Source organism: Miniopterus natalensis, chromosome 3, assembly GCF_054644295.1.
Source record: "Miniopterus natalensis isolate mMinNat1 chromosome 3, mMinNat1.hap1, whole genome shotgun sequence".
In the NCBI taxonomy this organism is placed as follows: Eukaryota; Metazoa; Chordata; class Mammalia; order Chiroptera; family Miniopteridae; genus Miniopterus; species Miniopterus natalensis.
The window spans coordinates 79,985,425-79,998,772 of NC_142083.1; the positions used below are offsets into that span (position 1 = coordinate 79,985,425).

At 48.8% G+C, this 13,348-nt stretch overlaps 1 protein-coding gene across 2 annotated transcripts in view; it reads right to left on the reverse strand.

Annotated features, from left to right (window-relative positions):
• Positions 1–513: 513 nt before the first annotated feature.
• The window catches only part of CALN1 (calneuron 1), a 379,805-nt gene continuing 366,970 nt past the window's right edge, over positions 514–13,348 (reverse strand). For both annotated transcript variants that reach the window (XM_087815617.1, XM_016225136.2), the window contains exon 6: positions 514–7,991. In XM_087815617.1, the coding sequence (XP_087671743.1) occupies positions 7,864–7,991 (128 nt within the window). In that variant the 3' untranslated portion in view covers positions 514–7,863. The remainder of the gene's footprint in view (positions 7,992–13,348) is intronic.

Genomic DNA, 13,348 nt, shown 5'->3' on the forward strand with positions numbered 1-13,348 from the left:
TGGGTGCCTCCCTGGCCAGAGATGTTTCATGTTTCTCACCATGTGCTCCAGAGTCAGCTTATTTCCCTTATTGTCAGTCATCCTCCCCCGATAAAACCCCACCCACCGCACGACCAGATCCCTGGCTGCTTTTTCGCTGGCTTCTTGGAACCTGGTGACACTGAACAGTCATCCCCATAGATCTGGTTGCCCTTCAGGGTCACGGGAATGAAATTCATGACCCACTTGCAAATCATACCACATATAATGAACTGAATCTCTCATCAAAAGAAAAAAAAACTTTTATTTTTTTCTATTGCATAAATAATGGTAAATTAGACTCTTTTTTTATACAGATTATATATTTACAGACAGGTTTGGTTAGAGAAAACATCTGGTAAATATGGCAGTCAGTTTTCCTTTATACACTGAGATAACATATTAATAATATATGCTTCATTGGATCAGTACTTTGCATGCCAAGTTAATTTATATTAATATTTACATTTTATATAAAGATTTTCTTTTGACTAGTCTGCTAGTCAAAAGACTCTCTCATCGCTTAACAGCAGGAATCATCAACCAATACTAAATGGGGGGGGGGAAGAGACAAGAATGAGGTAACGGGAGGATTGGGACCCAGGATTTCAGTCTTTGTGGCCCACTCTGGACATGAGAGTGGCTGAGCTCCAGTTGTCCTGGTTGTAACAGTCCCCAGCTGCACTCCGGTTTGCATCCAGCCATTTACTACTGTGCTTTGAGAAAAAATTCACGTCTCAACTCTGATGCGCCCTAGGATTGCAGTGACTCCCCTGACCCCAGATCATTTGCCAACCCTGCTCCCTGACCAGATTTTCGGGTCTGATTCCCCTCCAAGGGCATTGTCTTTGGTTAGTCCTTGAAGAAATAGCTTCTTCTTGGCTTCAGAATTGGGGAGGAAAAATCAAACCCCGTTAAGAAGCCATTCAAGGACTCCTGCAACCTGATTTCCAGATCAGAAAGAAAGAATATCCTTTGATTTTCCTTGGAGGAAGCTGAGAGACACGGACTTGTGTAAATTTCCACCAGGAGCTGTGAGGGTCCTTTCCTGGCCAATCTAGGTCTTTCCAGGGAAGGAGAGCAATGAAAACAAAGAACAAAAAAGGACAGAAACCTAGGAGGTCATGCTGTCATGGGGCAGAAAGGCTGGAGACTTTGGGGGCTCTTGCAGCCCCTCTCTTCCTGCCCTCTACCCCTGGTCATGCTTGGACCCCATCAACAGCAGGCACCTGTGCACAACGTCACTCACCAGCCAGCTAACGGGCAAGCGCAGACAGCTGGTCGCCCCAGACTGTTCATCTAATTCTTGACAGTCACCAGAGGTCACATGACCCTCTTCCTTCGGCAGTGTCACAAATAACTGCAAACCACAATCACATATACAGGAACTGCTGTTCCAGTGGCCAGAAAACAAGGAAAGAAAGAAATGACCAGAAGTTGTGCTCTTTACTCAGCAGCTTCTTTGGGCTTTCTCAGTCAGAGAAACAAGCATCTTTTCCTGGAATCTGGCTTTGGTTCACCCTGCTTCTGCATGTGTTCTGATTCATGTCACCTGTGGTAAGGTGATCAAATCCTCTTAATTTTCACACTGGCTGAGCCAGGACTTATCCAGGATGCTCCCTTGAATCAGCAAAACATTAGGAAGTAAATAAAACCTCTTGCACGCAAGATACAACACATTTGATATAAGCCAATTTGCATTGTTTCGCCTATAGACAAGAGATACTTGATTAAAACCGCCTCTTGGCACTTGTGATACAAGAGAAACCATCAGTCTCTAATGTAATTCATAGGGGATATAAGTTAAGGGCCCTCTCAAGTGTGGGAATTCATTTTGTTTCAGACAAGCAGTCACAATGGGAAGGCTCTTCTGGGTCATCTGGTTTACCTTTCCTCTTGCTTTACAGATGAGAAACCTGAGGCCAAAGAAGTGAAGTCACTCAATTATCTGGTTGGTGGGTGGCAGGGGCATCTGAGGTCCTGCCTCCTGTGCCCTTCTCAGCTGAAAGTGCTGTCCACACTTCTGGTTTTATGCTCTGCTCCCCTGACTTCAGTTCAACAAGTCTGAGCCCAGACGAAAAGCCCTGGAAGAGGCATTTTGGGCTTGGCAGATGTCAACATCACCCAAGGAGACTCGAGCAACCCTCCTGCTCTTGAAATTCCCAGGGCATGTCATCAGGATCAGGTTGATGGGCCGCAGCCCCGTGGTGGCCCTGTATGTTCCCAAATGCCCTGTATGTTCCCAAAGCAGGCCAAATATACAGGGAGCAAGTTCAGAGACCAGCCTCTGCAGCCCTTGAGAAACTTTCTTTTTTCTCTCTCAGGTCCAGGGATGGAGCAACAACATACTTGAATTTTGCATTCCCTGGAATATTCCTTCCTAATTATTCTGCTCTTCTACTCCACTGGAAAATTCCAGCCTCTGCATCCTTTCACTTGGACAATAACTTCTAACAATGTCAGGAGCATCTGTTTGAAAGCCAACCCATCACGCTCAGGAAACAAGGTGGGTGAGGGAGGTGCCAGCACGGGGGTTGGGGCGTGCTCAGCAAGCGACCCACGGTAGGGCTCAGGGGTGGGAGGCTGGGCAAGTCTTTTCCAGTTTTAGAGAACTGTTTTGTGGGAATAGCAAAACCTGATTCTTTGTGGCTGTATTTCAAGCCAACTGAATCAAATTAATTTTGCCTTGAAGACTTTTCGAGCATTGTTATAACGTCCCTTGAGACCATAGAAAAAGGACCCCAAACCAACATTAAGTGGGAACCATAGCTGTAAAAATGACAGTGTGCATTAGCAACGAGTGTAGGATACTAAGAGAAGTGCTTGGCTGGTTTGTGTACTTGACCTTACTCCTCCAAATCGAGTGTCTCTGGCAAGGCCACATAACTGAGAACAATCCCCTGAGTGACTTAGTCAAGGAAAGATGGAGTGAAGCTGAACAGTTCTGACACTTAAATTGTCATGGACACAGGGTCCGTAAGAGGCAGCCCTAATGCTCCTCTCTTTTGCCATCGCTTTAAATAATTCAGATGGAAACCCCTAGCTGCTGAATAACGTTTCTTTTCTATTTCTGATGGATTTTTTCCCTCCTGGGGGCATCAAGCCATGAGGTGGTGAGGGAGGATGGCTATGGCAAGGCCTCTAGGTTACGGACTTTGAGCCCTGAGAGGTCACTGACCTGCAGTCATTCCATACAGATGTTCTCTAGGGAAGGCAGCTGTGCAGTCCTCCTGGAAACATAACTGGTATGTGCCGAAGTCTAGAAGCTTAAGCTCAGTCCATCTGCATCATCATGGTGTTAGAGAAAAGGGGCATCTCCTTTTTACAGTGGGGTTCAAGACCTTCTCTATATCGCAGTGGGACGGGGTGAGAAACATGATCACTAGGGGCCTTTGGGGAAATAGTGCAGTAAAATGAGGCCTCCCGCTGGGAGGAGCAGGGCTCAGCAGCTCCCGCAGGGGTGGAGAGCAGGGGCGCAGTAAGTGGAGCAGGGTTCCAGGGCACAGGCCACTGGCCGGGCCAGCCCAGCCAAGGCGCCGTGCTGAGCAGCCACACCGCACTCTTCTGGTCATGCCCTCATGTGGTCCCAGGGACGCTCGAGCTATTGGTGAAGAGCAAACGTCTCTTTGATTTATGATCTGAGTCTGGAAGGCATTTGGAATAAAAGATAGATTTCTTCTTCCCAGTTCTTAGATATATCACTTTATGATGCCATGGATGGGAGGCTGGGAGGGGCATTATTACCAAAATGAGCTCTCCATCTTTCATTAGCTCCCTCTGGCTAACTGCGAGAGAGCAGACAAGAGACTCACTAGGAGCCCCGCAAGGCTTTTTACAGCGCGCAATACCTGACCAGCCAGGGGCACTGACCTCTCTTCCCTTAGGTTGTCAAATAAAAAAATGACAACAGCCAACACAACAACAGCCAGCCATCTGGTGTGAATGAATCAAAATTACGCCTGTTTTTTGGTCAGATAGGCAAAAAGTGTATTTTGGGGTGTGCTGCAGAATTTTAGTAATTCGTTTATGTGTGCCATGAGATGGAAAAGGTTGAAAATCGCTGGAGTAGCCCATTTGTCACGTGAAATCTGGGACAGGAGCAGGTGTCAAGAATGAAGACTCGCAGGACACATCTTCTCTGCAAATAAAACACCCAGAATCTTCTGAAACCACTGGACTTGCCCAAGACCACAGGCCAAACTCGATTCACTTCAGTTCACATTTCTGGCTCATGGGAGAGCTTCTTAACCAGCAAACAGATGCTTCTGAAGACTGAGCTTAAAATAGGTTTTGCCTCGAGGATGACATTTCTGACTTTTCACCCCATTAAGAGGTCCTTGCTCTGGGCCCTGGGAGGTGGGGAGGGGAAGAGTAGGGAGGATGCCACCTGGCTCACAGGCAGCTCCTTTCTCCTGAGCAAATGGGAGGGCAGGTTCAAACACGAGAGAGGCAGGGAAACCATGAGATCGGTTAAGGGTAATTTCCCCCACCAGCAGGACATGGATGCAGGGAGTGGGGTTGCAATCAGGCGGAACCCAAGTGTTCTTTAAGAAAATGTTCTCTATTTTTGTGCACCTTGGCAAACTCAGGGTGGAATGCAAGGGTTGCCATGGCAACATCTTTTTTTTTTTTTTAACAGGTTGGTCACATGGGACCTACACACACATTCTGAAAGTCACTGCTAATAGTTCCCATGCTGGGTCCTGTTTGGGGGCTCTGTCTGCTTCCGGAGTGATGGGTGACAGCTTCTCTGGGGCCAAGGGCATCAGGATCTGTGTCCTTAGTCTCACAGGCAAAACGCCCCTTTGATCATCCCTATGTGGTGTGGGGGGCACCCATTCTTGCAACAAGAATGAGCCAAGCTCAGTTTGCCAGTCACTCAGCAGCCCCAGAATAGACCTCTCTGTCTATTAGCTGGGAGTACAGAGGGAGAGTTGGGTCCTCCTCTCCTTTCCTGCAGAGATGACCTACCACCGGGGCCACAAGGCATAGGGACCAGAACCTTCTAGAATTCATCCATGAGCATCATGACCCCTGTGGCAAGGGTGCTGACGGGCATGGAGCCCTGCGGTAGCACTGGCGTGGACAGGACTGGGGGTGGGGCTGTGGGAAGTCAACATCCCGAGCTGCCTGACAGAGAAGCCCAACTCCCTCGACAGACCATCCAGGCAAAGCAAGTCACCAGGACGACCCTTAGTTCCTGAAGTCTCAGGAAGGCCACTGCTCTGGGTGTCTCCACACGCTGCAGGCCGTGGGTGGCACATGGGAGGTTACCATGGAGGAGGTTAACTTCTAGCCATCAAAGAGAGCTCTGTGGCTTCCTTTGTGTCCTCTCTCCCTGGCAACCCCCACAAGGGGTGCACTCCCCTAGATTTTCTCCAGGTGGGATGACTGGCTTCCCAGTCACTGGGTCCCTGGGAGAGGAAAGAAGTCTTCTTTGGGGAAAGATGCTAAGGACTTTGCAAGGAACAGGCTGTTGGTGCCTTCCCAGAACTCTTTTTCATCTCCACCCCTGCATGGTGGCTAGTCTGTCCTCCAACAAAGGCTAACCCTCACCTTCAGGGTCCCCGATCTCCAGGGGGAGGCAGGAGAGCCTGCAGAGCAGCAGCCTTTGGAGAAGTACCCTTTCATAGCCCTCAAGTCCAGCCTCACCTACTGCATTGCCATCCCCTCTCCTGGGCATGGTCCTTTAAGAATCGTCCCTGAGGTCTCTACCCAGTCTACTTAGGGTCCTGCACCACCTCCCTCCCCAGTACTACATGGTCTAGTGGTTCAGGAGGCCCTTCCCACCCAAGTGCAATTGAGAGAGGGAGGGCCACCTGCTTTGGGCAGGAGCTAATGGTGAAGCTGTCCTATTAGTAAGCTGTGTTTGGACCTGTTCTCGTTCAGGATTCAGATGGGGGGGAGCGTGGTGAGTCAGGGAAGGGGAGAGAGGAGAGGCAGACGGGCAGGGTGTATGCGACAGGGCAGGGCGGGCAGGAGGGGCAGGCAGGCTGGTGCTTTCCGGGTCTGGATGTGCGGGACCCCAGGCATTTTCACAGAGAGACTCTCAAACCAAGGGGCTCTCAAAAGCTTACACCTGCTCCCTCCTCCGTACTATGGCTCAAACCCTAGTTTTTCTTGTGCTCATCACCACGGATATTCTGGGCCTCCCACGGAGGAGAAATTCCTACAGCTGCCCCAGGCTGTTGCCCGAAGCGCTTGCAGAGGTGAATTGGAAAAAGACCCTAAACTGAGACCTTGGATGCTCCAAGTCTGAGAAGGCAGCAGGGAGAAAGTGGAGAGGAAGGAGGGGCTTGAGGAGGGGTTCAGCAACACACCCCCACCACAAAGCCTGCCTGGCTGCAGGGAGAGAGGACAGACTCTGGCGCCTCAGTACTGGAGGAAAGGGGGAAAGCATGTAGCTTTCGATGCAACAGGAAGAAAGGAGCGAGACTATTCCATCATAGAAGTAAAGACCTGAGCTTGGAAAAGTACAAAGGGAAATCTTCCACTGCAAGGTTGTTGGCTAATCAGGCTAGGAAGGCTTGAATTAACAGTGGTGGCTGATACGACATCGAGGGAACGTCAGGAAATTACAGACTTGAAATGGTGTTGATTGAAAACAGACTACTGGATTCAGCTTCCTTCCCCAACGGACACCTTCTGCAGGCAGGAGTCCATGACCTGTCCTGTTGGCTAAGCTTAGGAACATCTTTTTGTTTTTTCTCATGGCCGGGAGTCAGTTGCAGGATCTGAATGCCTGAAGGTGTTCTATAAAATACTGTAGCTGGATCTTTCCACTCTGAAATGCTGGGGAAGACTAACTTACAAAGCAAATCGTCAGATGAGGAAAAGGTAAGATGCACAAGGACCTTAACTCACAGAGGTCTTCGGGCAGGGAGGTGTGTGCGGGGTCCATCGCTGCGGATGACGTGGTTTGGGCTGCAACACCTCCTCACCACCAGTCTCAGTCCCCTGTCCCCCAAACTACCTCTCCCATTCCAGAGAGGCAGGGAGCGTCGGAGGACAAGCTTATACGAGGAGTAGGCAATTAGGGAAGGATAAGCCAAATATATACGTCTATCTACGTGCCTGTTATTATAGAGATGCCCACGATTATGCTTCTTTTTTCTTTAACGGCAGCACAGGCGGCAAAGCTGGGAGGAAGGCTCCCTGCACATTCCAAAATGCTGGTGCGTGATGGGCTCTGGGAACAGAAAGCCAGGTGCAGATGGAAACCGAGAACTCCCCAACTCTGCCAACTAGAGTCCTATAGAAAAGGCTGTAGGAATGGAAGCATGGGAGCAGCTGCAGGCTGCCAGGTCCTGCACCCCATCCGACGGCTTTCCCCTCACGCCTTGGGGGGCTCCACTAGGTAGAGGAAGAAAGCCAGGGCCAAGCGGGGAGCCCCCTATTCTGCAGCAACTCCGAAGTCATCCTTTGGGTTGCCCTGCGGGTGGGGGGGTGTCTCCAGTTGACCCCTGGGTTTAAAGAATGTGGTGGGGAGGTGACTGCGTGTTCACGCCTCTCCCTTGCTCTCTTACACCGTCGGTCTGGAGGGCCATTGGAATCCGAGATGACAATGAAGTTTCTCTTCGGAGCTCCTGCAGGTGGTTGAAGCAATCATTCGGAACTCCTGGCTATTTTATTGCATTAGGAAACAAAACCATTAAAGCATTTAAGACAGCCCTTTTGTGTCCCTGCCAAGGAGATGAAGTGGACTTGCAACACGGGTTGCACTGCAACCTTGGGTTCTTCGCTGAACTGTGCCACGCCTGCAACGTCCAAATCTGCTTTTGAGGAGGAGAGTGCCCGCAGGGCGTGCGCATGCACTGAGAGCTGGGGCCGGCTGCCGGCGGGCTGCTACTCCATGCCGCTGCGCAGGATCTGGTTGGCGGCGATCAGCATGACGCTTATGATGAAGGCCATGGCGAAGGCGCAGATGAGGCTCTTGCGGACGCAGGTCTGTCTGTTCTGCTTCTGGGAATGCACTGGGGGTGGGGGAGGAGGGGGAAGGGGAGAGAAGACAGAAATGACACCGTGAGACAGGCTGACCTCTTTCTCCTCGAGCCCAGGGCCCAGCCTGTAGGATGCAGACTTGGTGAAACCAAGTCCACACGCACTTCTCGGACCCCTCTCGGAGGAGACTGAACATCACATCTTCTGGCATATGGTCTGAAACGGTGAGACGTCTACAATGTGATGTTCGGAGTAAGGTATAAACGTCAGAGAGAATAGTTACAGTGACTTTCTACGTGAGGAAATAATGGAACATTTCAGAGCAAGTTTCACCAAAGGCACCATCCTGGCACTGCTGTGTCCATGCCTGAAGGATGTGGCGGCTTCTGCCACATCCCAGGCAGCTGGTAACAGGTAGAGTAAGGTCCCTACATTTCTGTCCTGGGCTGGAAGCAACTTACCTTCCCCAGACTTGTTCTTGGGTGGCTGCTGGTGCAAATGACTCTAAGCAACTCCTGGCATTATTGCAGATAGATGTGCCTGCCAGTGATTCTAGAGAGGGGTCCCTGGGTAAGCGGCACGCATCTGCATCACATGGAGCTTATTAAAATGCAGAACTTCAGGCGGGGCCCCACCCCAAATCTACTGAATCAGAGACTCTGGCAGTGGGGCAGGTGATTGAGAGTTAACTGGGTGATCCTGGTGCCTGCTGATGTCTGAAAAATGGGGACCACAGACGCAGGAAAGCACATGTCCCCAGATCCCGTGGCCCCAGGGGCCTGACCCTGGGTCCTGAGGTTGTGTATTCCTTATACTTTCATTGGGCCAGGTCTTGTACCACCATTTTTATAAGGCCTATGAGACACCATTAGTGGGTCTCAATCCCAAGGCATTAATTAGTGGGTTACTAATGTGGACCAGAAACAAGGAAATGGAAATAACAAGAAAGAAGTTTTGATAACATGTGCTGAGAAAGCACAAGTCTCTTTTCCACGCATTGCTTCCAGGCCGTATTTCTTTCTCTTTCTCTTTTGTCTACACCCTCTCCTCTCCTGGTCCCAGCCCTGCAGTGATCTTTGCACACAGTTTACCACTTAGGTCGTGGAAGAAATCTGTGCCCTGGAGGCAGCCTGGAGGCTCCCTACACCAGAACTTCTCACTGGACCAGCAGCCTTGGCACCACCTGGGAGTTTGATATAAATGCAGATTCTTAGGCACCACTGCAGAATTACTGAATCAAAACCTCCAGGGTTGGAGGCCAGGAATGTGTTTTTTAATAAGCTCTCCAGGTGATTAGGGAATCACTGGGGCTCACCCCCAGAGTTTTCAGTTCAGTATGTCTGGGTACAGCCAAAAAATCTGAGTTTGAGTTGCTGGGGACAGGAGGTGTGTGTGTGTCAGGAACATCGGGGTGAGGAGTATTGGGGAAGACGGTTCTCCACATTCAGATGTTAAGAAACCCAATGCCAGCCCAGAACACTTTCAGGTAACCTTCCATTCGAAAAAGGGGTCCTTCTGCTAGACATGACTTTAAAGAGCCTTGAAAAGTATTCAATTTCAAGTACCTCTTTCCCTTGACATCCAATGGCTCCTCTAGTCCCTGGAAATAACAGGGAAGCAGTAAGAGTCTGGTGATGTGTCGAAAGGCAAATGGAGCTTTCCCTGAGAGAAGGGATCTCAGGGGCTTGTCAAGGGGCCTCTAAAAATTACATCAATCGGGGAGTTTCTCCAGCAGCCACACTTCACAGAAACGCAGTGCCCAGGCCCAGCTCTCAGCTCCTGCACCAGTACTTGTTGGTTAGTTCCGCCATCATCTCTTGTTATCTTTAATTCTTATTATCTTTTATCTTGTTACCTTTAATTCTCTGGATCCACTGGGCTTCTGCCTCCCTTGGGTGATTGAAAGTCTTTTTGATTCAGTTCTTTATTTGCTGATCATGTCTGGGTTTTAGAATCTTAAAGATTCTTAGCAGAAGGAGGAAAATTCTCTTGTGCAGGGCTGGGTCTCCCCCGCTCCCCAGGATGGGCAAATGGGAAAGATGCCAGCCCTCAGGAAGGGAAAAGGGGTGGTGTCTGAGAAGGAAAGCACTAAAGCAGAAAGAAAATGGGATGTGGAAGTAGCGTATCACACACTTTCTGAGGACTGGCTAATTTATTCCGAGCAGCTCCTCAGCATAAAAATGCTTCTGCAGGCAGTCAGCTACCTTTCCATCCTGAGGGCTACTAAGGGCTTAAGGGAAAGAACAGTTGTGTGATTGGGCCGAGGGAGAAAGTTTTAGCTGAAGGCCTTCTTTGTGAAGGTGACTCAGAAAATAGGGTTACAGGCAACAGGAGTATCTCCCAGGACACAGGCTGCACTTTGATCTAAAAACCCGTGGGTAGTAGGAGGGGAGAGATGAGGAAGGAGAGGCCAGGAGATCGATAGTTTGTACATGAGGCCAAGCAAATCTGAGCCCAGACCAGAGTCCTGCAAGCAGAATGGAGCTTCCAGCTCATTCCCCAGTAGCTCTGAAACAGGTCATCATTTGTCTGCGAATCAGGCTCTGTGCCTTGATGAGAATCCTTTTATGTCCAGTTCTGCCATCAGCAGAGTGAAGAAGTGAGGACTTCAGAGCCAGACCAAATGTGAACCATGATTATCTCACATCCTAGTTGTGTGGCTTCGGGCAAGCTAATTTCCCTGGGCCTCACTTTCCTCATCTCTAAAATGGGGGTAATAAGACCTACTTGTTGTGAAGATGAAGGATATATGAAGGTACTGCCGTATTGTTTGTGCCCAAGGAATGTGAATCCCCTTTCGTAACTTTTTTGAACTCCCCTTTATGTATTGAGCTCCCCCCATACGAGCTAGGTACGAGTTACATGCTTTGTATATGTCATCGCAGAATTGCAGTGTGGCAGTCCTTCATGAGCTGGGGGTGGGGTCGCATTTAATTGGTGAGGGACCTGAAACTCCAAGAAGTGGAGTTAAAGGTCATTTGGCACATGGCTGAGGTGGGATTTGAGCCCAGATCTAATTTAACATCCAGGTTCAAAATTTCTGCACAAACTCTCTCTTTTGAATCTTCTGCTTGGCAGGACAAAGCTCAGCAATAGAAAGAGAGCCAAAGAAAAAGCACTTGAACACTTGGTGTGATTGGCAGAGTATTACCTGGCACTAATTAATGTGTTTGTTGATAATAATTGAAGGCTTGTCTTTGGCTACCACATATTTGCCTTGCACTATATTTTTGCATATTTATTTATTCTCGGTGTCTATGCTTTGTTTCCCCAACAAGACTATGGGTCAGCCTGGGATGAACTCTGAGTTGAGATAGAGTTTCTTCTCCTAATTGCCACTTAGGAGCAGGCTTGGGCTTCCTGAGCCCCCATTTCTCTCCCTGTAAAGGAGCTAATGATAGCTCTTCTTCTTATCTCAAAAATTCTTTCAAAGATCAATGAGCTAATAAAAAAGCGAAAGTCCAACCCTGAATTATAAGAGAAAATGCAAAGTTTCCTTCCTGTATCCCTGCAGGGTAGGAGGAAAGGCCTGCTTGTTTTCCTCCTGTTCCCTGCAGCCTCAGCACAGCGCTGAGGATACAGCAGAGGACCCCAAACCTCTGCTTTGGTCCCTCCCCTCATTAATTCGTCCCGCACTGCGGCTAGACTCACCGTGCTAGAGCAGTGCTTTGGTATGTATGCATCAGCACTCCCTGCAACCCTCCCTCAAAGGCTCCCCCCTCACTGGGAGAAGCATGTTCCTTTCCATCCAGCTCCTAAGCTTAGTGGGTAGGAGCACAGGTCACCTCCTGCCCATCCCCCACCTCTACCCTTGACCACTGCACCACCCCTCCCCCAGCAACCTCTGTCTCAGCCAAGCAGGTCTCTGGCTGTTTTTTATAGGAAACTCTGTGGCACTGTTCACACTGTTCCCTCTGCTAGAGGTGTCCCTGTCCTTCCCTCTCATTGCTTCTGGGCCTAAACCAAACTTTATATTCCCAGGAGGCTTCTCCTTGACATGCTGCTCCCAAAGAGCCCAATCTTTTAATTTTTTAAATGGTCTAGCTGTTAATATTTATTTCTTTTGAATTGAGATAGAATTCACATACCATAAAATTTGCCCTTTTAGAGTGTATCATTCAGTGGCATTTAGTATATTCATAAGGCTGTGAAACCATCACCACTACCTAATTCCAGAACATATTCATCACCCTATAAAGAAACCTCATTCACATTAGAAGTCAATCCTCCTTCTCCCTTCTCCCCAGCCACTGGCCAACACGAATCTATTCTCTGCCTCTATGGACTTGCTTATTCTTGGCATTACATATAAAGGGAACCATACAATATGTAGCCTTTTGTGTCTGACTTCTTTCACTTAGCATAATCTTTTCTAGGTTCACCCATGTCGTACCACTTCATTCTTTTTTATGGGTGAATAATATTCCACTGAATGGACATACCACATTTGTTTATCCATCACCAGTTGGCCATTTGGGTTGTTTCTATTTTTTTTCTCCCTACTATTATGAATAGTGTTACTGTGAACATTTGTGTACAAGTTTTTGTGTGGACATATTTTCAGTTCTCTTGGATCCTAATCTGGCTGTCAAATTGCTGGGTCATATGATAACTCTACGTTTAACTTTTTAAAATTGATTTGATTTTTAGAGAAAGGAAGGGAGAGGGAGAAAGAAAGAAACATTGATAAGAGAGAAACATCGATCGGCTGCCTTCCGCAGGCCTCCTACCAGGGATCCAGCCCACAACCTGGGCATGTGTCCTGGCCAGGAATTGAACCAGCAGCCCTTCAGTGCACAGGAAGATGCCCAACCAACTGAGCAACACTGGCCAGGGCATCTATATTTAACTTTTTGGGGAAATTGTTCCTTTTTGGATCTTATGAACACTGAAAATGGAAATGGTGCTGGTGATCTTTTCTATGTCTACCTTTCCAGAAGGTCTTGAGATCTCTTCCTAGCATAGTACTTGATACAGAAGGAGCCCAGAAAGTACTTGGGGATGAAATGTAAGTTGGGGGAGTTGACACAGGAGGACATGGAAGTGGGGTTTCCTGTTTTCTTGGAAGCTTGTTAGGAAGCCCCAAACACTGACAGACTTGTGGCTGCCGTGGCAAGGCCTGGTATCTGAGCTCCAGGACAGACTGCTCTTTCCCCTTGTCCAAGAGCTCTTGAATTTTCTCCTGGAGACAGGAGTCGACATAGATTTTGCCCCTGACCAGCTGGGAGACACTGGGTATAACGAGTTCTTAATCCCTTGGCTTCAATATATGTTTGGAAATGGGGCTGCATGTCTTCAGAGGCAATGGCTCCCAAATGAAACAAGTAGAATCACTACACTTTTGATTAATGGCCCCAACATAGACCTACGTAAGTGACATTTCTGGCAG